We start from the raw sequence: 24,424 nt of genomic DNA, 5'->3' as shown, positions 1-24,424 counted from the left end.
AGCACTGAGTACGTGAGCCGAACTGGAAGGAACGCGACGGGGCGTGTTCCATTTCTAATCCGCCGGGTGCGTGGCGGCGGCCTGTCCGCCGCGGAGGACAGACGGACGTCGCGCCTCCGGCGGAATTGTGTCCCACTTTGGCCGACGACTTCTGGTAACCTCCGCTGCTCTTCGTGGAATTGGGGTTAGGGTATGCCGAACTGATTTCCATTGCGGGGTGGTAGGTATTGGGTGATTACGTGGAACCGACTGATTGAGATGAGCGGCTCCATGTGTGTTGTGCTGAGTAGTCGCTGATGACCGTACCTACCCAATTGAAAATGCTCGGCTGAAGTCAACATTAGTGATATCAGGTATGCAAGTGATCCATTCCCTTATTTAGGTAAGACGAGAAGGGTGACTGGAACAGCAAACAAATTATTCACGACCCCGTGATATATGTCTGCGAATTCAGTGAACCAATTAATTTGACACGACTCAGTGCAGAGTCGCAGACTGTGGTGCAAGTCATTGCACTACCATCACGTTGGCTATTACTGGGATCGCTAAGCGTGCTTCATTTAGAACCACCACGCAGGCTACATAAAAACCACTAATACGCTCATAGATTAATTTATAGGTACGCACCAACAAAGGATGCAGCCGCCGCAACGTCATGTGACCAAGCGTTCCGCGAAATCGTGTCTTCACGCTCTGAGAGAAAAGGCCTACACGGTGCGTCTCGCGGCTGCGTGCGCCGGTCCTCGCCCGATAGACCCGGACAGGATTCACGGCCCGAACAATGGCGGCGGAGTGCCGCGACCGGTGGCGGCCGCACGTCCCGGCTGCGGTCGGCTGGGAGGCCCCCGCACACGGCGCCTCCTGGGAGCCTCGTGCTGGCCACGTCCAGCTGGCTCTGATCTATTCGGTGCGTGTCCTTTGTGTTTGTGAAACGGCCGACACGGACAGAATCGCCGCCATTGACGGGAGAGGACAATCAGGGCGATATTGTCAGGGTAAGGCTGAATCATGGAGGCGATGTAAATATTATCTATTGGACCATGCCGTCTCTATCCTCTTCGCCGCTTACACTTTAAAACAATTTGCAATGTGCTGCCTAGGATGGATGCACTTTGGGGCATATTTATTGCCTAATGTCCATCGTCCATTGCCTGCCAGCATGTAGGTAACATAGATATAAAAGTAGATGTCAGGACCAGCCTCGACTATAATCAAAACATCCTGATTCTTACAGAAAAGCCATCATTATGTGTGCCATTATGCATGCCATCATTACGCATAATGGCACGCTCTGTGCGTACTGTGACTGTGACGCGGAACTCGTAACGCGCTGCGGTGCGAGCACGCGGTCCGCCCGGCCGACCGTTCCGGTCACCGATTCTGGTCAGGAAACGGTCTGTCGGCAGACCATGAACGTTTTCAATCCACCGAGCTCCAGCGTCTTCAGCGAAGAGAGCCGTGCTCCGGTGCACCAAGCACTGTGCTCCGGTTCCCGACCACGTGCTCCGGTGCTCAGAACAGAGCACCGCTGATTGGTGCTGAGCACAATGTTTTGCGTCACCGAGATGCTCTGCAGTCGCTCTTATACATATTTTATGGTGGTGAAGTCGAAATTAATTTAATGTAGTTGAGCACATAGCTTTGTAGTTGCCACGAGAGCATGGCGATCAGTCTTACCACTCATGTCAAAAGCTTATAAAGATGTCTCGTTGAGTTTTGCCGTCTTTATTAAGAAAATGAGTTCATTATACAAATGGTACAATGACATGTTTACAGGCGCTACGGGACATTGCTAAGACGCTCAACATTTTCTGGAGAAGAAATTCTTCATCTATTCAAGACGAGTTAGCAGTTAACGCATCTCATTTCAATCCACAATACAGTAGTTACTATATGGCTACGGTACCTACTTACTAATCGCTGGCTCGCGATCTGTGTAACAGGCTAGAAAAGGCCCTCGGTTTGATCAGATATACATTACTCAACACTCTCGACCCTCGAACAGGATCCACTGCCTTCGACCTGCTCGTCTCGGAGTATGTCTCACATTGCTCCAGTACGTGGGAACTCCGAGCAGTGCCGCCCGTGCCGCACCGGTCACGGAGTCCAGTCAGTGAGCTCATTATTGGTCTCCTCCGCCGCCTCGGCGCGGGAGTCGGCCGAGGCCGGCCGCGACGAGCCCGTCTGTTCAGCGCTCGTCCTGGTGCCGGATCCCTGCGCTCCGATTGGCTGCAGGCCGGCGATGTTGTCCTCCGTCAACTCGTTCGGCACCTCGTCTGAACACGGCGGCAGCGTCACCTGGTGAAACGTAAGGAAAATGAAATGGTCAGTTTCGGCTACGGTGGAATTCATGACAATAAAAATATCGTGGAGTAACTGTGTTTATGCAAAACGATCAGTAATCGATTAATGGTTAAGCCATCACATGTGTACAATAAAAACCGAACGAAATAAGCTGGTGAAAGTCTCTGAAGATGTGCAGCTAATGATAAATTGAGGCTAGGACTTAAAAAAAAAAAATGTTTGCAAAAAATGATCTGCCGTCTGACGTCCATATTTAACGTCCACATATGTCGTCCCGATCCTCAGTTTATAGTCGCTCACTGACCTGACTCAGGCTGTACGGGATGAACCGGCCCTTATCTGGACGAACCATGGCGCGCACCACGTAACTCTGACCCGGCGTTAGGTCGTCAAAGATCACCTCCACGCGCTTCCTGAAAAAGGTGAAAATGCGTGCTTCAGTTGCGTCACGTCCCAGGACAGAAAGGTAATTTTTAAGGCGGACGATAGCAATAGTTAAAATATCTCTTTAAAGTCAAATAAATTACCCGTATCTGAGTTATTTGATTATCGACAATAAGATACCTATTTGTGCATTATCTGCATAACCTGAGCCCGAAATTGTTCGCTAAGAACCGAGATCCACCGTACAGTTGACTGCAGAATAATGTTCCACTTTTCACGAGCAATAAGTTGCCTGGAGTGGTAGGCTGTGCCGCATTACACGGGCTGAGTGACATAGTTAAATGCTGTGTCCCACACCCAACGCTCACCATAGTCACGCTTAATTGCGCAACAAAAGGTGCATCTTAGCGTTCCAGTCAGCTGATAGCTTCCGGGAGTCGAACATCTATCTTTTTTTTTGACGGTTTGACGGAATTGCTTACGATGTAAAATAAATAAATAAATAAATCATCATTCTGCATGGTCAGCTGTACGGTAAGGCTAGGATTTCTTGTCAGTAGCTACTCAGCTAAAAAATAAACTGGTCTTGATAAACATTTTCGCTGAAGTTTCATTTGAATGTAAGGGCTTTTATTTCAGGACCACTAACGAACCGAATACGGCTCACAATATGTTCTATCAGGCCGGTGGAACAGCGAACTGAGTCCTACTAAGCCGGCAGTCGCTGAAGTTATCGTCATTCGTCAGCGCTACAGCCTACAACTTCCGCTGCCGGCCAATTTTCAGCGACAGTATAGGCCCTGATGTCGGGCGGCGAGACCGTATACCGAGGTGTAATAGCCTCTGTCTCGGTCGTCGCCCCGGCAGAAGACAGTCACTAACCGCCCGCCGCGGGACCGGGGCGGCGCCGGTTCGTGTCGCCTACTGTGCGACCGGCCAGTCACTGCGGGTGTATGCAGCAGCCCCTCGGCTGTGACCGTGCTGTGTCGCTGCCAGTCGACTGCCAGTCATCGCTCTGTGACTGCTGACTGCATGGAGACCCCGCAGGTGGTCGGACCACCTAACGGCACGGCGCTACAGGCAGCGCGATTATATCCACCCCTTGGTGCCGGGTGATGCAAGAGGTTCTTTTTTATATTGGAGCTGGTCGTTTTGCCATGAAAGTTGTACGTGATTGCACGATTATAACAACAATCTAGTTGTCAAATTCATGGCAGTAAATGCATAGATAGACTCTTAGATATTTAAATGAAATGAAATGAGAGAGATATTTAACATTAACGGTGAGCAATGGATTCCAAATCCATAAGCCACTTATTCGAAGCCACTTTGACGATCATGTTTCCTTACATGATCATCAAATGAGGAATAAGTCTCGAATGTAAGAGTGAACTAAGGAAATGTGAACGCTTTCATGCTCGCAACGGTTTCACATTCGCAACGAGCGTACCTATTTAGGTGCGCCGTTATAAATGCGAAACCTTAATCGTTTACCTAGTCAAAAGTCATATGAGCTGCGTTTAGTCGATTCTAACCGTTGCCGTGTTCCTTTCTACATACATTCAACTGCCATGATCATTTCAGTTCATGCCTATAGGCATTTTTGTTTCATTTATCTGTCTGCGGGCTGCAGCATAGCGTAGCATATAGCGTCGTTACCGACTCTCTTTGCAATAAGAAAGTCTCAACAAAAAAAGACTTTCGAGAATAGAAGAAGAGAAGCCGACCTCAACCAGGTTAGGTAATTATGCTACGTGCCGTAATGAATACGGTGGCGATTAAATACCGGCGGCGACTAGGAATCAAGCTATGCTCGGTGCCAGGATGATATGCTAATTAATTCTACTCCTGCAATGTGCAGTACTAAGGAAGTTATTACCGTAAGAGAAGCGGTGAATTAAAATACCAACGACCATGTCATGAGTTGACCCAAACTAGGATCCTGCAAGGTGGGCGACAGATATACAACGGAATAAATCGTATGGGTCTGCGAGGCTGAAAATTTAATGGCTGGCGGAAAATGTCATGTGTAGGTATCATAAATCAATAGTAAAATCCATCACTGTCCTTTTTCGAAGTCTCGCGAGACAGCAAACTGAGGTGGACCGACAAACAGATGCATGTTCCGGTGTCATGCATGTTGCATGCAGCCCGGGTAATTTACGGACGTGGTGTGCAGCGGGCCATCGGGCGCGAGGCGGGGCCTCAACTGCCGGTCATGCAGAGGTCGGGTGTGCACACTGGACATGACGAACGGAGGGAGGAGCGCAGCACGATCCACCCCACCGTGCTGCCCTCCTGCCCTCGATTGTACCGACTGTCGCGTTCTCAAACATATACCTATGGAGTCGGTATATGTTAGTGAGCCACCCTGCGGGTCGACGAGGACGTGGTGACACAACCCCTCTCCGCTCGTATCCATATCCATACAATATACATAGGAACGGCGCAGTATCGAACACTAAGGTCGACAATGGCTGAATATCTTACAGCATGCGATGTCCCAGCGTCCGACGGTTTCTTCTCGTGATTATGAGAGCTATGAAGCTATAAAGCATGTAAAAACGGTTTTCTCTATCTTTGTGTGCATTATGCTTACTCTGATTATGCATCGATAGGTTTATCTTCTAAAAACGAGACTGCTGTTCTTCCGTCGACCTAATACCGCATTGACCTTCCTTAAAGGAAATAGTTCACTTTTTAACATGGGTTTTGAACTGGAATAGCAGTTCCGTAGCTTGGGCTGAGACGAGCATAAATCAGGAGCTTTTACAGCCCAACGATCACCCTAGGCAAAGATATTCTATTTCTCGTCCCGAAAAAGGTGTCTTGCGGTGAGGATGTGTGCCTTGCATATATTTCCATCCAGTATGAAAAGAGCATGGGTCCCGAAAATTCTTCAGAAACTAGAGAAATTATCTACAAGAACTCTAGAGAAATTCTCGTACTGATCAATTAGGACATTCAGGGGAACATTATCAGATCGAGCAGATCGCCCAAATGCCGGTGGCTGCGATAATTTCTCTGTTTCTGAAGAATTTTCGGGACCCATGCTCTTTTCATACTGGATCGCGTGTGCCTTACAGAAACTGAAAAGTTCTTCCTATATCAAAATATAGAAAAAAATATTTTGTTATAAAAAGGTTTTATTTTCTTTGCTGATTATTTTGAACATAAAAAATCATAAATCGTTGCAAAAAAAAATAATTTCGTGAAAGTGAACTATTTCCTTTAAGCTTCACCGATTCGCCTGAGAACCCAATACTCCCCCTTCCAACATTATTCACCCCTTCCCCAGGTCCCGTTATACGCTTCCCGACCACTGACCTCCTGCGCAGCTGTTTGCTGGAGCCGCAGCGGGTCATGTTGGCCGGATGGTGCGCGTGCCGCAGCTCCAGACCGCACGCTGAGGGCGCCTTGAAGCGCCGGCCGGTCCGGCCAGTCGTGTCCAGCTCCAACAGCACGCAGTATTCGAGCCGCCGGCCCCGCGCCCGAGGCATCTGAAAGGATGGAGACGCGGGATAGAGACGGTGCTGGGATGGTCCGCGTTTCGATGGAGACTGATAACAGTCTAGAAAGATACCGGAATGCCATCGCATGCAATGGTAAGTTGTGATTACGATTCATTAGTTCTGATTATGTCGTTACCTGGCAATGCCGTTGAAATATCCATGCATTCGTGTACTCCAAGCAGGCGAACGAATTGTCAAAATGCTCTAGAGAATAATACCCTTTCGACCAATTCCGAAATCGTAACACATCTGAGACTCTGACGGCTCCCGTTCAATTGGAGCCATTTACGTCGGAGTGGCTCGTTTGATGGAATGTACCGTTACTTTACGACCCCATATTATCTGGCTGTGACTCCATAAGACCGGTGAGAAGCCTCATTCTGGCTCTAACTGTGAGGCCAGTGAGAGCCCTCACTCACACGCAGGGCCAGCTGAGAGCAGTTGAGGCCGAGCCGGGCCCTCCGGCGCGGTCCTGCGGCCCGCACCCGCGGCCGGCCCGGCAGGGAGGCCACGCGCAGTCGACCGCGCCTCCAAGTGGCCTGGAACTCGACAGTGGTGGCGCCGCCTGGTGCCGTCAGGTTGAACTGGTACCTGACGTTACCGACCGTCAGGCGGCTGCTGTTTAGGTCGCTCCGGATCAGCACGTCGCTGCTAATGTTGACCTCCTGCAGGAGGGGAGGGAGGGGGCGTTAGACAGTGGATCGGCCTGTTGGCAGTGGTGCAACTGTGACCTGGGCCTCGTTTCATAAAGCGAGTCCGTAACTTACGCCGGTTTTTGGTCTTTTATTGCAAGTGCATGTGAAGCGATGACGATAGTTTGAATCGTTGAAATTATTATTCTTACAAGCAAGAACAGAAGGGAGAAGGGGAAATAAATGTATCGCTTCACATGCGCTTACAATGCAAGTCCAAAAACCGGCGTAAGTTACGGACTCGCTTTATGAAACGAGGCCCAGGAGGGGGTCTTCGAACAGAGCGTAGTAACCGAGCGGACTGAGCTCAAAGATGGGACGGAGTTTGGACGGAGCCTGAGGCAGAGTCCTACACGACGGTCTGACCGTGCCAACATCCTGACCAGCTGGTCGACCCCATTCTCTATTCAGACCAGCAAAACAGTGGACTCGTCAGCGCTGAACAGTTTACCCTCACTCGCCTGAATTAGGACCGACTCGTCCGAGACCCCGGGACTGTTGTAGGTGCGGTTGACTTGCAGCGAGAGCGGCCCGCCGCACGGCACCACGAAGTAGTGTAGTCGTTCGTACTTGGCCGGTACGCGCAGCTCCAGAATTCGGAACGGTCGCCAAGGGGACAGGCGCAGCTTGGTCACGCGGTTCTGCCGGATCCGCATTGAGGTGCGCTCCGAGCGGTCCTGGTACCTGGAGGTCAGACGACAAACACGGTAAGAGGTCGGAGTCAGGTCAGGGTCAGGATCAGGGCTCAGGCAAGTCAGGTCAGGCGAGGAGTAATGGTCGAGGTCAGGTCAGGTCAGGGTCACCTGCGTCAGGTCAAGTTCGAGTAAGAGCTCTGTCAGGTCAGGCCAGAGCTGGGTTAGACCAAGTCGGTACCGGCGGTCAAATAAGATAACGGTCAGGTCAGAGCCGGGTCAGATTAGGTTAGCTCACGGCCAGGATCAGTTCATGGAATTTCATTCCATCGAGGTTCTACGAATGTCTTTCTTCTGCCATCCCACCGTAAGAAAGCCGCTCGCTCCCGGCCGGCCTCACCTGAACTCAGCCGTGCCGTACTGGAAGCTGACGCTCCGGTTGGCGTACTGTCCGAACACGGTCACAAAGTACTTCCGGCCGGGCAGCAGGTCGTACAGCGTGTACACGGTCGTCTTTCCCACGCAGCCGACCGTGATGCTGTCGTTGGGCTCGGGTCCCTGGCGGCGCGGCGGTGACGCCCCCTGCTGCCGTCTCCGGCGAGCCCCTCCACTCTCCGGCGGCTGCAGGCCGAACTTGGCGCTCAGACCACCGCACACAGAGCTGCGGGGAGAGGCAGCGAGTTATACCCGATAGTCTTAAAAGTAAAAAAATGAGCAGGCAGTCCTAGATGATCGCATTGCATAAAAAGCGAGTGCAAAATGTGACGACTGACGACAGTGAAATAATTATATAAGACGGTCATCTCTCCATCAACACCAACTGGTAAACAAATATAAATATCATTTGTCGGCACATGTAATGTATGTAATTGGGATGCAAATGCCCGAGCAATCTGCCTTATTCCATTATCATCGTCACGTCTTCACCTCCACTCTACCGGTCTGCTCGCACTGCGGTCGCACCTGAAGTGCTGCGTCGGTGATGTGATGAGACAGTAGCTGAGCGCCTGTCCACCGTGTGAGCCGGGCGACCAGCTGATCTCCGCGCGACTCTTACTGCGGCTGCGCACCTGTACCTTGGTCCGCAGGCTGCCTGAATATACGAAACACACAGCAAGAGCACGTCAGAAGGATACAATGTCCCGTTACAGAAAACTAACCATCTTGGGGCGTGTGTTTTAGTACGTTTATCATGGGACTGACACGCTGAGCTTGACGAATGTCGGCGATTTAAAAGTCCCGTCTGTATAAACGTTTCCATCCACAGATAAACAAAGCCCCCAAACATACACAAACACACCGAACTCGGTAAACATTGGCGTTACAGGCGTCCTTCTGACGTTTGCCCCATTGTCCCGGTGTTTCTGTTTATATATGGTTGTCCCGGTGGTTACAGTTACATATAATTATCCCGGTGGTATAAATGGCTGCCCCGATGGTAGATATGGTTACCGAGCCCGGCCAGGTCCTCATCCGTTGCCAGAAAGTGGACGTAGGTGTCGGCGCTGGACGAGATGTTGACGTCGTAGTCGCCCGTCAGGCCGCGCCGCGCCGAGTAGATGACCTGGTCCGGGCCGTTGATTGTCCGCAGCACCTCCCGTTTACCACCTTCTGCCGGAAAGGGATGGGGAGGGAGAGACGTAGCTCATTTAGCGATAGGGGTATGTTACTTTGGTTATGGTCGGCATATGGACGTTGAAGAGTGGGCATATGAGAGGTGATCATAGGATGACGATCATTTTACTCTTCCCTGTTGTGGTTTATTTACGTGTTTTTAGCTCAATTAGATTCCTGTCCATTGTTATGGCAAATGACATATATGGATATGAATGAAATGTTTTGCATAACTTTCCAGTGGCGGCGGAACACCTTCAATAATGGGGGGGGGGGGAGCACTGCCGACTTTTGATCCCATTCTTTCCATGCAACACCCATAGGGCTAATGGTAAAATGCCAAAATCAAAGGTAGGCACGGTGCCCCGGTGCCTCCCCCTCCCCGTTCCGCCGCCTGTGTAACTTTCCTCGGGCCATGACTATTGCCACTTGTTGAAATATTACCCGCCATACGTAAAGCTCCGCAGACAGATGGCCATTGATCGCACGTCATGCATCACGTTCATTATCCAGTGGCCGGCCCCTCTCAATCACCCGCTGAGTCTATCTATCCCGCTGCTTCCCCAGTTGCCGACTGCACCCGTCGCCAATATAACGAACGGCCTCGTTAGTCTGTGTGCCGACACCGACGGTGGCTACCACCGCCCCCGCCCCCGCCCCCGCCCGTGCTGATTGTGGGCGGCGCCGTGGTCGAGTCCGCCCACCGCCGCTCCTGACGGGTTGTGCCGCCCTCTCCCTCCCCATCTGTCCAGTGTCCACCCCGTCTCGACTTTCTCGCCCCGTGATGCTCTCAAGGTGTGCAGTCGTGAGACTGTCCGAGCTCAATGCACCCGTCAAGTTCTGACAAATACGCGTCCCGCCCTGTATGCAAAGGCACGTGATCGGCTGAGCCCGGGCGGTCCAAGACAGGCAAAAGAAGTGATTGGGATGCATCTCGCAAATCGCTTCCCTTCCCATCCCCAGAAGGATGACATCAGCAATGACCAACTGAAAGGATGCCAATGTCCAATACCATTCGAGAAGTAAAGTAGATGAACAAATGCAAAATAATTATTTCGGACAGGCGCAACGCTATTTATGAACGTTTCGATTATTCAGCGAATAGCGAAGTGTAGTCATTGCTGTCGGTAACTCGAGTAAAGGCCACTCAGCAGTAGCGAAAATACCTCTGCTTTGTCCGGACTTTATGGGGTTGATTCATAACTCACCTCTGATTTTATCCGGCTGAAATGTGATCTGCCCTCTCAGAGAGGCGGAGCACGGCGTCACCACTAGGGAAATGGCCACTCCGTCCCGACTCTGACGATATAAAAACCTATAAGGTGCAAAAGCAAAACGTCATTCAGTGTTCATTCAAATGCACCGAAGGGCATGATGGACGAGACGTCACCGTTCAAATAAACGAGATATAAATATCAGCCTCCGTATTGCGTATGACATACCTAACATCAATACCTAAACATTGATTGCTTCTTCACTAAGTTATTTTATTTCAGACGCCTCAATTCACCCGCCCAGTATGTACGTATATAACCTGTGCCCGTGACGTTCGTACCCTCACGTTGCATAACTCTCGGGGTGCCCACTCTCATCTCGTATCCTTTCACCATCCCAGCCCCGTCCATCTTCCCCACAGCACTGCCCATGGTATTTGGTGATCCAAACGTACCGTATGTGACTAACGTCCCTAACGTCCCGCCCGCGGCAAACCCATCCCACCGTCCTTCGGCGCCCACTGTAGCTTACCTCTTGTAGGTGCCGGCCGGGAGGAAGGCGGACACTTGTTTGTTGATGGGCAGCACGTGCTTCGGCTGCAGCTTCTTCTGACTAGCTGAGGCGGCTCGTAAGAGTCTCTCCTGTCCTGCAGTGGGCTCGCCGAAACTGACCTCCAGGTCACCTGGGTCATCGCTGTCGACCTCTAGGTTGTCCTGGCTGCGGTCATTGTTGGAGGCCGGTGCTGACGGATTCGCCAGCGATAGAAGCAGCGCTACAGTGACCTGGCAACAGACGGGAGAGCATAGGATAAATACGGTGTAACAGGGTATATCCATGGTCACATGCACTTATGATAATTAATCTATTTTTCGCACTTAGTATTAAAAGGAAGCAAACGTCAATCATGCGTAAATAATTTATTTCTTAGCTTATGCATGCATAAACTAAATCATAACGTTTATAAAAGGCGTTGCAGATTTGTTTGCACAGTTGCCCGCAGGACCCGGATTCCCGATTCACAGTTCACAGGGGATTCTAGGCCTTTTTATCTCTGACATTTGTCTACATATCCTCATATTTAACATATCTCATACAGGATCGACCTAGTTCAGACAAAAGGCGCCGCCTGAACGCCTCTGCAGAGGGTGTGAGGACGAAATTAGCGTTTTCGGTGAATAGGTCGATCACGGGCGTCTGGGTATGATGGAGGTGAGCCGGGCGACCCAGCTGATTTGTTACGGATGCGTTATGTTGTGTTGTGGAGCATGGAGACGGTAAAGCGTACCGTATACCGGCGCAGGATTTGCGTCTTCGTCAGGGTCCTTGGAGCAAGGCAGGAAGGTCACATGTATAGCACATGTGGCCTTCCATCCCACATTCCACACGCACCCTCGTTGATCAATTTGATCGAGTCTCATGACCCCGACACCGGCCCTGATTCTAAAAGTGATTTTGATTCGAAATCTCTTCCCCTGCCTGACCACTAAGGGTTCATGTGTCCCGAGTCCAAACTCTCTTCGGCCGCATCTCATGCGTAGTGCGTCTGAAACCGATAGTTCCCGTCCCCGAACACCAGGCAGACCTCACACCTTGGTGTGATGTGTGTGGGTATTCCGATTTATGGCTGCGTGGGCGGCGGTGGCGGACTGCACCCGTGGGCTCTTCATGTCTGACATCGGGAGCCACCCCCGCTCCTGTTCGCATCTGACTGATCTACGGACACTCGCCGGGGCTAACAGAACCGGCTAATCATGATCAACACAATAGCGGAGTTTTCATGTGGAATGCTCAGATCGGCACTTAATTTATTCACTAACTCAATCGTGTGCGATGTTCGGACTAAACGCTGAAATTGTTTGCCGACATGCCTCAGTGAACACGCTGGGTGGTCGCGACAGGCACCGAGCCGGAACCTTCCGCCGAATTTTCCCGAAGTCTGTCATCCTTCAAATCTACACCAATTAGTGATAATTAATTGAGCAATTAATGGATGTAAATAAACACGAGCGTCTGAGCAGAATCGTCTGTCACCCGTTGGTGTTTATCTTGGATCACTGGGTGAAGTATCGCGCGCCGCAGCTTTTGAAGTCGACTGAAATTATTTTGCATATACTTGTCGCGCAGGCCACTTGTAATTGAGTCACTAATCGTAAGAGCATGCATATTTTGTACTCGTCAACGGCTTAATTACGCTGAGTTAAATGTGATAAGTAGGTACCGTAGCCCGGCATAACTTCACATCTTTTCATCTTTAGCTTGCAATAATGACTTGCCATAAAAGATGCAGATAATCAAGCAAAATTAGCTAACATGTGCCAGTATCGTCGAATGATGGTCGAATGCATCCAACAAAGATGGTAAGCAGACATCGAAACACGTCTAAACCTACTGACACAGCTCTGTCGATTGTGCTCGTGCGATGTGGCGTATGGAGTTGTGCCGTCCTTCCGGTATACCGTCCGTATCTACATACCCGGTCCGATCTCTGCACCCGTGAACTGTTGTGTCACACCATTCCGGTCCAGAGACCAGCGGCCGGTCCCCGTCACCCCCATTCCTGCTCGGAGACTAGCCGGTGGCCCTCGATTGCCAGTTGGCATGCCAAACTGACGGTCGAGCTCTCCTCTCCTCTGCTCCTCTCCCTCGCCAGACAGAGGGTCAGGGCACGCTGGCGAAAACCAGCTGTCCCATTCCGCCATCGCTCCGTGGGGAACTGTGCCGTCGGGTGCCGTATCGCCCTGCAGCTGTGACGAGTGGCTGGCAGTCGTCCTGGCCTCCGTCCAACTCGGTGGCACGTTCACTGCAACGCTCCCGTCACCGCCGCCGCCGCCCGGGCTGCCGCGGCAGAGCCGGCCTGCAGCGGAGCGCTGCTGTGTAAACACGGGTCTCACCTGCTGGCGGCATTCTGCCGTGGCCCGGGGAACGGGGCCAGAGGTCGGCAGGCCAGCTCAGACGGACCGCGAACTGGGCCAATATGTCGGACGTCCGCAGCAGCGCCCCGGCCGCCAAATCGCACCCCGCCCACCCGGCCGCCCCGCGCCGAGATGACGTGCAAGAATTGGGCGCATATCATGCAATATGCAATACACATGGCTTAGATCACATGAGTAAGATAGCATATGCGTACCTTAAAATGATTTTTGTATTACTGCTACCGAATTGTGACGATGAAATCGAAGTAACGTTTCTTTTCAAATTAATTGTATTCCCTATGCTTAATGCATCATTTATAATCTGTCATCTTTAACATAACTTATCATTAATTGCTGTTAGGAAAATTGTAATTGATCTGTGTAATTGATAAAATTTATACGTTCATAAAATTATAAGATATCTTTATTGAATCCCACAACAATATATAAGCTAATATCGCCGTGTCACCGGCTAATTCGGCGTAGCCGACATTGGCGATCAGCCAGAGTCCAGGCCAGAAGACGGTGGCGTCAGGTGGACCGTTTAGTTTGTTTATCTGGCTTTAATTGGCACTCAGCGAGGCCCCGGTTCCCCGCGACACAAGCCAAAGTGTGACTAATGGTCTCGGTGACGCAACAGCTTTTTGGGGGAGCGGCGTGTTAAGTTGCAAATAGGTCATTTTACTCATTGGGATAAAAATACAATTAATAATATTAAATAATACTCATGTAAAAATGCAGGAAATTAATATTACGTAATCGTACTACACCCAGCCTGTGGGTACTTTATGATGACAATCTTACCCATGCTATGAAAGCACGTAAGCTACAACTCCCATGTTCGGTAGCAGCACCCGCTATAGCGTCTTGCCCTCGCTTGAAGCCCATGGGAGTGGCGTATGCCGACAGCGGCATCGCTTATTTAGTCTCGGATTAGCATGGGATGGTATATAATCTGCCATAATCTGCCCGTCTAAACGGCCCTGACGACGTTCCGATTTCTCGGGTATAGTGCCGCCTGCTTGTGTATTCCGGGCTTTCTCCCCTCCCCTCCCTCCATCTCTCGACCCCAGCGCGTGCGTCTCTCGTCCTGCCAAGCGGCGCGGTGCGAGCTGCTGGCATGGTGCTCAGTGTTCACTGTTCACATACCGGTGTGGGCGCCGGCCGACTCTGCGGAGCTGGGCGTCGGCCCGTCTGCAGCACTATAAAGCGTCATCAGAGCAGCCGCCTCCCGGATCGGGGTGCCGCCCAGGGCATCGGCGATTGATAACGCCCGATCGAGCCGCGGCCGAGGCCGGAGAGCGCACCATGGAGCCAGCTGGGAGGGAGGATTGGCACCGGCGTGCTCGAGCAGAAAACAGCGAGTCGTTTCTGCAGTCATTTAATCCGAATGCCTTAAAAATTGTTGTTAACCAATGAGGCATCCAGGCTACTATTAAGTCTTACTGTTGGGGTTATGATTTAACAGGGCACACATCTTAATAGGCTTTTATCGGAGGATCACACACTTATTTATCCGAATTGCTATTGATGCCCGTCTCTCTTGAGACCGGCATCAATAGCAATTCGGCAGTCGGCACACTGCACGTTTGTTTGTATTTTAAGTTGACTGAAGCTGACAGTTTCGAGTATCTCGACCTGGAGGGTGTCCCAGTCCCAGGACTAGTTGACCGATCGGTCCGCACATGACGACAGTGGGCGACAGAACATTGACGCAGTGGCGTGGTGATCGGCTGACCCAGCGGGCGGGACAGGGGGCGTCTGTGGGCCCTCAGTGTCGGGGACAGGCCGGCAGGTAGGTCATGGGACGGACCGGTAGACTGTTGGGGAGGATAGGGGCGCCAATGTGTCAGACGCTTGAGCATTGTCAGCAGGAGAGACATTGCTGGCATGGTCTGACAGAGTGCAGCAAAGGCGTAGCACATTCTCGGGCCACCGATAGGGGAATTTTATCACTGCGACAACTGACAGGCATTCTGGGACCGTGGCAGTGCTATTCTGCGACTGCGGCGGGTCGAGCTGCGGTGTGAGCCACCGCTCAGATTAGGGTGCCGGCCACGGCTGAGACGGGCCAACCCAACAGCAAAGGATGGGCATAGGAGAAGGAAAGGAGAAGACCTACAGGCTCGCTGTAGGTCTTGAATGACGTTGGTGTTAATGGTAAGCAGCTCGGGGAGCAATTCATGCATCCCAATAGTCGCACAATGCACACACGTCCCGTAGGAAACCGAACAGAAAGAGAGTCGGTCTATGCATGAGAAGTGACTTAGGTGCAGTTTTCCGCGATTATTTCATATTTAGGCTAAAATATGCAGCCACCTGCAGCTTTTACTGCACTCCTCAACATCTCCCACTGCCCTCGGTAGGCTGTTCAGCGTTCGCATTTGGTCTCGTACCAAATGCATTCCAAGTTACGTTACTTGGGCTTCAAAGAAACCTCGCCATTTTAGAACATGAATTATGGAGGTGGACTCACAAAGACTCGGCGCTGTACGTTTGGCAGCTGCCTAATTGACTGTTGCCGGAAGGTAATGGTTCGGGGAGGGTACAGTGCCGCCGCCGTGCCTTCAATTATCGCCGCCCGTCCAATACGGGTATTCGCCGGGAAGATTAATGTAAATTGTCTGTGGAAATCATCACGCCTCGCCCCCAGAGACGTTTAAATCACAATTAATCATCGGCGCCCAGTGCACGCTGTGGCTTAATCAACACTTGCGAAATGCCGCCGAGGTCGGGTATTGTCTAAACACAACGGTCTATAGTGATCGGCTAAATGTCGAGACGAATCTGGTTAAGTGACGCTACATCCGCGTGGTAAGGTTGATTCATGCAGACAAAGAGCAGCTTCCATATTGTGCACCGTTACATAACGTTCGGATGCATGCCAACTTGCAGCTCGCCATTCACCCCTCTTGCTAAATTGGTAAATGTCAAGCATTTTAGACTCCTGACTCAAACAACTTCAGCTATCATTGGAAATGTTCGCAAGGAGGCGGTCTTGTTTTGGAACGCTGCTCACTGCTCATTTTTAGGACGGTCTGAAATACCAATGCGCTGGTGCTTATCAGTTTAGGCATCAAAAACTTAATTTATTTTTTTTTACTCAAAAATATCTAAACACATCTAGTTATATCTCGTGAACGTTTTGGTTGGAAAGCGGCTTTTCTTCAATTCCAAAAAGACGTGAAAAGGTGACGCAACTTATAATCCCAATGACGTCCATCCCCGATTCATCCAATCGAAACCGCTCAGCAGTCAGCCAAGGAGAAACTGCGAACGAAACAGTCCAGATAAGCAGTGGATCACGCTGGTGGCGCTTTTCTCACGAATGACGATCACCAATCGCCATCTCACGGTACTCCTCTGTCCGAGGTACGCATCACCCCACTGCCGAGGGTATTATTTATATGAAAGACATGTGCTTTCTCCTTTCCTTTGTACCGTCAACGGCGGTGGCTCGGGTTTTAATGCTGTACGTATGTTTTACGAGCTTGTCATTGAGCTTGCTTTCTGCCTCCGCGGACAGATAGAGAAAGATCCTTCTTCTAATTACTAATAGGTATTTGTGAGAGATTTTAACTCACACCTGTAAGTGTTTGGTAACACATTGACACGTATACCAGCATTATCAAGAATGGGGTTGTGCCCCGAGTCAGTTCTACCTATTTGTAGTCACCGTGGTTCGACCGGGCAAATAAACAAATCGTGTTGCCTTAGTGATGACATCAAACATTAACCGTTTAATATGGAGGCCGTTTAAATTAACAATTTCTAGGTACTTATGTCATTTTAACTCCCGGTTTAACAAGTTAATTTGGGTACGTGTCTCTTTGGTCACTTGTTTTCGGCCAGGAATGTCCATATGTTAGGTGCTTCCTTTACTTTTTACCGCCACTCGGATAGGTCTTGGCCCAAAACACGTGAACCTCTATTCAAAAACGTCTTCTCGAGAAACGTCTATCCGTCTATCTGTGGAGACACAAAGTAGGTATGTTGTTGATTAACGTTTCAGTGAATGCCATTATTGTTTCGTTGGGATTCTCGATCAGCGAGAGAGAATAAGGTAGGTGTATACTGCCTTTCGTTAAAGGGACCCTCCCACCTTCAAAAAAGTTTATGAATTGGCATGAAAGTGATGTCGCTCGGTTCAGAAAGAGCGAAAACGAATATCTACCAAATTTCACCGAAAAATATTCACCGGTTTTCAAGATATTAGACTTTTACTTTTGTTTACTTTTTGGGATCTCCGCTCTTCCTAGCGACTTTATTTGGAAGCAATAGTTTGGCAGCTGAAAGTGCGGCACTTGTTGCGCGCAAAGCGGCATATACCACCGCGTGCTACAAAACGTTTTAGTTAAACATTTAAAAATCGTTAGATATCTGCGTTGACGTCACACATTCAGAGGGGTATTCCTATGCATTAGCCCCTCTGAATCAAAATGCTGCAATTTTGAAATTCAATATTTCCGATTTAAGGCATTTCTCGATGTTGTGAGTGCCGAAACCGGTAATTGTGAGCCAGGGACCCCATTTTGGCCTCAAATCTAATGTTAAGGTGGGAGGGTCCCTTTAAAGGGACCCTCCCGCCTTCAAAAAAGTTAATGAATTGGCATGAAAGTGATGTCGCTCGGTTCAGAAAGAGCAAAAACGAATATCTACCAAATTTCATCGAAAAATATTCACCGGTTTTCAAGATATTAGACTCTTACTTTTGTTTACTTTTTGGGATCTCCGCTGTTCCTATAGCGACTTTATTTGAAAGTGCGGCATTTGTTGCGCGCAAAGCAGCATATACCTACCACCGCGTGTTACAAAACGTTTTAGTCAAACATTTAAAAATCGTTAGATATCTGCGCTGACGTCACACATTCAGAGGGGTATTCCTTTGCATTAGCCCCTCTGAATCAAAATGCTGCAATTTTGAAGTTCAATATTTTCGAGTTAAGGCATTTCTCGATGTTGTGAGTGCCGAAACCGGTAATTGTGAGCCAGGGACCCCATTTTGGCTATCTCAACTCAAATCTAATGTTCAGGTGGGAGGGTCCCTTTAACCCTCGCCCGTAAACGGCGATCTGCCACCTTCGCCCATGCAGGGGGGGGGGGGTTGGTGCGACCCCCCCCCCTTGGCGTTTGAAAACGGAGCGTCGTCCCAGCCAGCAATTTTGCTCCGGGCCCAAGCAGGCTCAAGTGCGGATTGCCCGACATTTTTAGTCGGGCTAAAGTCGGCTAGGGCTTGGGCTAAAGTCGGCGTATGACACAAAAACGCCGACTAAAGCCCATGCTCTGCCGGAGGTATGCCCGCTCTGCGAGCTCCGGACAGCCGTAGTTTAGCCCTAGTTGAGCGACGATTGGCGTTAGCCCGATTTAAGCCCGAGCAGTGAATCCATTTATATAATGGAGGTTACTCTGGGCCCGAGCGGGCTGAGCTCCGGCAAGCCCACTCTGTGTGCCCTGTCTATCCCGACTTAAGCCATAGAAGTGAATGGGGTTTATACATTGCAAACTGCTGTGGCTTTGCTCGGGTTCAGCTCGAGTGACGGCTCCTGTTTTCTCAAGTCTCGACTTGACTTCATCTTGCTTTTGCTTCACACTGGATCAAGTAGCAAGGAGCAGCCAATGCACTTTCAGCAGGTTGTGCGGTTTCAATGCATATTTAAAATTGTTACGGTCACTCATATGCTCTGTTAACCGGTCATCGAGCATTGCGAAAGGAAAGTAGTGATTGACTTTGATTGAATGTATATTTCAAGCGACTGCAGACTCTCAAATGAAACACAAATACATGAAACAGTGGACTGCAAACTGCAGCAATAATATGGCATGAGTCATGAAAAAGCGCCATCAAAATTATATAAAACAATCAAAGGCCCGCTAGCCTCCCTCCCCGTTCATAATACTTGGTTGAACACTCAACCGAAAGCATAAAGTAAGGACAGCAAGTAATCGCTCATAAGACATAAAGCAATTAGCAAACAATCGTTTATAAGGAACTTCTTTCTGGTGAATGGGAGCTTTGGAGGCGTCTGGCTCCTCCACACACACACATCTGCAGTAGGTGGTCGGCCAGCTTTCGGCGCAGTTTCCGTATATGTAGGTATACCTACTTAATTATAAGCAGGCAGTTTCCGCTAAACCACTTGGCGAGGGCGACTGCGGCGTCCACCCGATCCTGGTTTGTATAACTTTTCCATTTTTTTTAACCATTTGCTCTAATGGTACATACCTGAAAAAGAGATTAATTGGTTTAATTTACATTGCATGTTTGCTTGAAAATAACTTATTGTTGCATTAATACTGTAAAAGCACTTCTCATTGATCCGTATAAAATGATCATTCGATTTTCGACGCGGACAGAGAATGAGCGTACTCGGTGATAAGTAGATAAATAATTGTGTTTTGTATTTCATTTTCCTGGTTCAGAAGTGCTGGAATTTCACAAAGATATAAAGGCAGGGAATGCGGCTTTTCTGAGCGAGGGTATAAATCGCCAGGCTGAACAGCTATTCAGTTTCATGTTTGATGGCGTGAAACTCAGTCAAAATCATGACGTTTACATACCATCAAGCGCACCATTCAATACACTTACCTACCGTAAAACTCCATGCTAGTCCACTTGATAAGAGCAGTGAGCACTATCCCTTCTTCGCGCTGTCACACGCGCCCATTGCCCAAACATCAACCACCAAATGCCCCAACACCGGTGTGTCGTTTCGTCGCACAGCGCACAGACTGTCACAAACGCTGCACATGATTGGCGCAGAACTGCGCATGCGCGAACAGCCGAACAAGTATGGCTAAGCTCCGACTTTACTCCAGTTAGCCGAAGGACACAGCCAGCTTGATCAGCCCGCGCTCCGCCCAAGTTAAGCCTGTTTTGGATGCGCGGGCAGATGTCGGGCTGAGCTACTGCTATCCGCACGTGGGTATAGCTGCGGCATGCCCCAGCTCAGCCCTAGTAAAAAATGCATTGGTTTTTATCAAATTGGGCAAACCCAAGCTAAGCCCAAGCTGCCCGACGTTTGCCACAGTTCAGCCCAAGCGAATTGCTGGCTGGGGTAGAGCTTAGCGGAAAAAACCAACGGATTGCTCTCGCCGAGATCTCGCGATTGGTGGTATATTTTTTGGTCCTAGGTCAACATTTGACCTACTTTTGACCGGTCAAAGGTCAAATTTTCGGAAAAATAGACCTTTTTCAACTTTCGGCGGCGATTGCGGCAAAACGGTGGGAGATATCGACTTGAAACCTTCACTATCGTGTTCCTTGATCAATTCTCTATCGTTTGGTATGTATTTCGTTTCCCTAGCTCTAAAAATGGCGCGTTGGGAGCGCCGGAAGTCGGCAAGGTCACAGTCGGCGGCAGAAATTCGAAAAATCAAAATTTAAATTTTTGAAATCTGATTGTATTTTTGGATTTGGGAGGTCCATTTGCTCCCTATAGAAGCTAATATTGCTGCATATTCCCATTGAGGTGACAAGAATTAGCAAAATAGTGGTTCGGGCGCTTTTCAAAAATAGTACCGGACGCTGTTCCTCTTGTGACGTCATAGCTCCGTGACCTGACCTGACCCGGTCAAGTTTCTTATACCATATGATAGCCAATACTTGCCCCAACATGCATGGGAAGTTTCATCACGATCCATCAACCGATCTCCGTACCACCGGCAGGAAACCTCGGGCGTTGGCACTCAGTTTGTGAAAATCCGGCCGGAGGCTGTTCCCTTTGTGACGTCATAACTCCGTGACCTGACATGACCCGGTCAAATTTTTTTTTATCAAAAGATGCGCAAGGTTTGCCCCATAAGGTACCCAAAATTTGGCGGCGCTGCGCGCCGCCGTTTTTGCACTATTTCCGAAAAACCTCAGGGGGGGGGGGTTGCACCAATCCCCCCCCTACATGGGCGAGGGTTAAGCGATAAAATAGCCTCGAGGAAGCAAAGCTTCAGCTAATATTAAAAACAAATGGCTGCAAATGAGCCATTCTGCATTATCAGTGCGGTTCAAATCAGTGATAAGAGCAATAATCACCAACAGCAGGAAAACCTGAGATTTTGTGTCGTGTACCGCCAGCTTTAAACGGTTCCGTTGCTCTGACTTTCGACTCGCAATGCTCCAATTGCGTCAGGGCTAATCGTTAGCATGAATACGGGCTCGTGGCGGCACATTGGCCCCTCGAAGTGCGCCTGCTGCGTCGACACCCCACGGTGAGGTTCCCACTGCTGAGCGAGGGCAGTCATGTTCCCACTGGGAGCCTGCTGTCAGCCGGCAGGCTGGCGGGAGCGGCTGCATATTCAACAGACCAGTGCCGACACAGAGCGCTCCCCGGGCCAGTAATGGAGCTGTAGGCCCACCATCAACTCACTGACGAGCACTCGTCCGCTCCGGAATCCATTATGATAAAACACTGTGTTTCTATGAGAATGAGATGATTCTAGCGGAGCATGTGGTGGCCAGGCTTTGGTGTATACTGTATAGGACTATTCGACGTATTATGCTATAAATCGAAAACATTAGAACGCTCAAGCATTATCGGTCAAATGTGACCAGCTTTATGATGCAACGACCAAACATTGCTCAAATTGAAAAGAATAATTAACTGTTGAGATGGCCTGTTTAACCTTTTCAATAAAAACGCTATAGAAATATAAAAAGGTTAGTCGATAAACAACTTATTAATTATAGAATGCAGATACCTCCAGCCGTACCGGCCCCAAAATAAAGCGTACCAAGTCTTTGAAGTTTCAAAGCAATGAGGAAGCATGTCCGTTTAAAATAAAATTGCTGAATCTGGGAGCCCCTTGCTGCTTGACACTCGTACGGTGTTTTCCACTATATGTGTGTTCCGCCATTTTACCTAGCGTTTTTTACCTACAAATGACAAGCAATCCCTCCGCCTGGACACCTCAGAACGGGTAATAACAACCACTCAAACACGACACGGGCTTATATCAGCGTTCCTCGCCGGATTAGAGTGCGCACCTCACTGCGAAGTGCGTTAGCTCGGGAAGCCGCACCGCAACATTCAATTTTAAACGTTCGCACGCAACGTCAACTTTTCTTATTGGGGCCCAGGCATGTACCGTTAGATATATAAACGATTGTCCATCTTACAACAAAACAGCTTCTTGCTTATTAAATGAAAATTAATTTCCCCTTAAACTTTTGTGTAAATACTTCATCGAATTGCAGATTTTCGACTTTTTCGAGGAATGATTAAAAGATGTTCAATTAACGTCTTGAAGGACAAATCATTTTTATCTGTCCTTTGGAAAAACGCATTAACCGACCAAACGTAACGTCGCCGTTTAATTAAATCCCCACACGTAAGTCTCTATTTGATCGCTGATCCGTATATTTTGGATTTCAATCGTGTTATGACGTACTGACGAGGCAAATCTGCACGAAAAGGCGCAACATGTGGTACGTATAATAACGTTAGTCGATTTAATAGATACAAAAGCTTAATTAGTTGAATCTTGATGTGATTTCAGATGCGAATGCTCGGGAAGTGAATGATGACCTTCGCCTCGAAAAGTTAGGAGCAGATGAGCTCAACTCAGGCCAGGCCGTAAGACCTCGTATTGCATGTCATTTGAAACAGCAATTTACGAACATTTTCGTTTTCGTACAACGAGCGTATAGTGCATTTCTAACTCTATGACTCATATTGATCGAGAGCTAATGAACAAAAACGAACGAAAACGAACCGTCATCTATGACTGAAAAGTTAAATCTGCAATAACAAGCACCGTTTCAAAATAAGGCATCATACGAGTTATCCAAGAAGGAATAACGTTCCTAAAGATATCGCATGAATGGGCAAAAAAAGATGAACGTCTAAAATGTAAAAATTACCTACGTTCTTACTTCTTTATTGTTATATAGCACCAGAGAGCTTAACTTTATACGGTCACGAATAATACTCACCGGAAACGTCCTCATGTTTCTGCTAGTCTTCACTTCTTGAACTTCACCAACCACCTCTTCCCCTGCTCCTCCCTCACTCCTCCCTCACCACCACCGTGACCCGCCCCGTCGGGTTTCCTCTCTGTACCACATATCGCGGCACCTCACCACACGGCGCTTTGGGTCGGACTGGCCGACCGGCCGGCCGGACTCCACGGCCTGCCAGGTGCGGGGCCGGTCCGCCGGGCTGGCTGCTAGACCCAGCTGACGGGGGAGGTGTGCGACTCCCTACCCGACACCGCCTCCGGCCGGGTCAGAGGTCACGTTTGATGGTGTGGGAGGGGTCACAACTAATGGAATTATTGTTCGTGTGAAGATTCACGACAAGTTACTTAGCTTAGCCTGCTGAATTATCCCTCAGGCTATAGAGACAGACGGCTCAGGGCTGCAGGCATTCACGGTAAGTCAGTTCGACTGAATAACGATTTAGGTACGTACTCCGCCATCGTTAGCGGGCATTTCTACAGACTGCTGAGGGATTATCACCAGTCCGCTCAGTTATATTCCGAGTCCCGAATTATTCCACCTGTCGGACGGCGGCCAGTGACGTCACCTGCGACACCTGGACGTCGCCGACCGGCGGTGTTTTTGACAGTTCGGCTGAAGGTCGCCGGAAGCACCCGCCGCACTGAGTGCTCCATCGAAAACATTGGTACGCCGGACAGCGCCGGTCAGTTACTCGAGTTTGTTATGGGGAATACATACTGTCCGTTGACACCAGTCCCACCTATCTCACGCACCTTTGGCAGGCACCGTTGCCACATGCTGTGTTCGGCCAGGTTTACCTTACAGATGTTTATGGCATCAGCAGGGAATTCGGGGCTGCCGAACGCCCGAGAAGCGCCCTCCTAGGCCGCTCTGCGTCGGGTGGATAACCTGGCTGGGTCGTGGAGCAATTATACGAGTATACATATAGCCTAGCTACCATCGTGAACACACCCCACGATACAACTTTTCTGCACGTGTTGTGAAACTTTCAGATCCAGGTCATTCAAGGCCAGGTCACAAGGTCACGTCAAGTGACCTAACCTCCATAAGAATTAAAATACTCGCCACAGCTACACCAGCGGGACGGAGTGATCGGGTTTAAGCCTACAGCGAGAAAAAAATGTGTGAAAAAGTGCATGGCACGTCCATTTCGGACTAACGGCTCCTTAGTGTCCACCACACAGCCTTGCAACAGTCTAGGCTCTAA

General features: G+C 49.6%; 1 protein-coding gene across 1 annotated transcript; it reads right to left on the bottom strand.

The window, feature by feature from the left end:
• Window positions 1-1,693: 1,693 nt before the first annotated feature.
• On the bottom strand, window positions 1,694-23,394 carry LOC122393814 (protein NDNF-like). Its single transcript, XM_043390216.1, has 11 exons — window positions 23,191-23,394; window positions 10,885-11,135; window positions 10,347-10,453; window positions 8,977-9,135; window positions 8,488-8,617; window positions 7,925-8,185; window positions 7,354-7,576; window positions 6,620-6,865; window positions 6,016-6,188; window positions 2,609-2,717; window positions 1,694-2,298 (listed from the first exon to the last, which is right to left on the bottom strand). Exons 1-11 carry the CDS (start codon window positions 23,203-23,205, stop codon window positions 2,098-2,100), a joined length of 1,875 nt encoding a protein of 624 aa, XP_043246151.1. The 5' UTR covers window positions 23,206-23,394; the 3' UTR covers window positions 1,694-2,097.
• Window positions 23,395-24,424: the final 1,030 nt, after the last annotated feature.

This window comes from Amphibalanus amphitrite, unplaced genomic scaffold, assembly GCF_019059575.1.
Source record: "Amphibalanus amphitrite isolate SeventyFive unplaced genomic scaffold, NRLGWU_Aamphi_draft 000554F_arrow, whole genome shotgun sequence".
Lineage (NCBI taxonomy): Eukaryota > Metazoa > Arthropoda > Thecostraca > Balanomorpha > Balanidae > Amphibalanus > Amphibalanus amphitrite.
The sequence above is the reverse complement of the archived record's forward strand: the minus strand, read 5'-3'. Positions and strand labels throughout refer to the sequence as shown.

Bases quoted from the DNA above. Each gene is read 5' to 3' on its own strand.
- LOC122393814 (XM_043390216.1), bottom strand. The intron at 7,577-7,924 runs GTGAGGCCGGCC...TCTGACCTCCAG, and splicing joins TACGGCACGGCTGAGTTCAG to GTACCAGGACCGCTCGGAGC. The intron at 2,299-2,608 runs GTCAGTGAGCGA...ACGTTTCACCAG, and splicing joins TCCCGTACAGCCTGAGTCAG to GTGACGCTGCCGCCGTGTTC.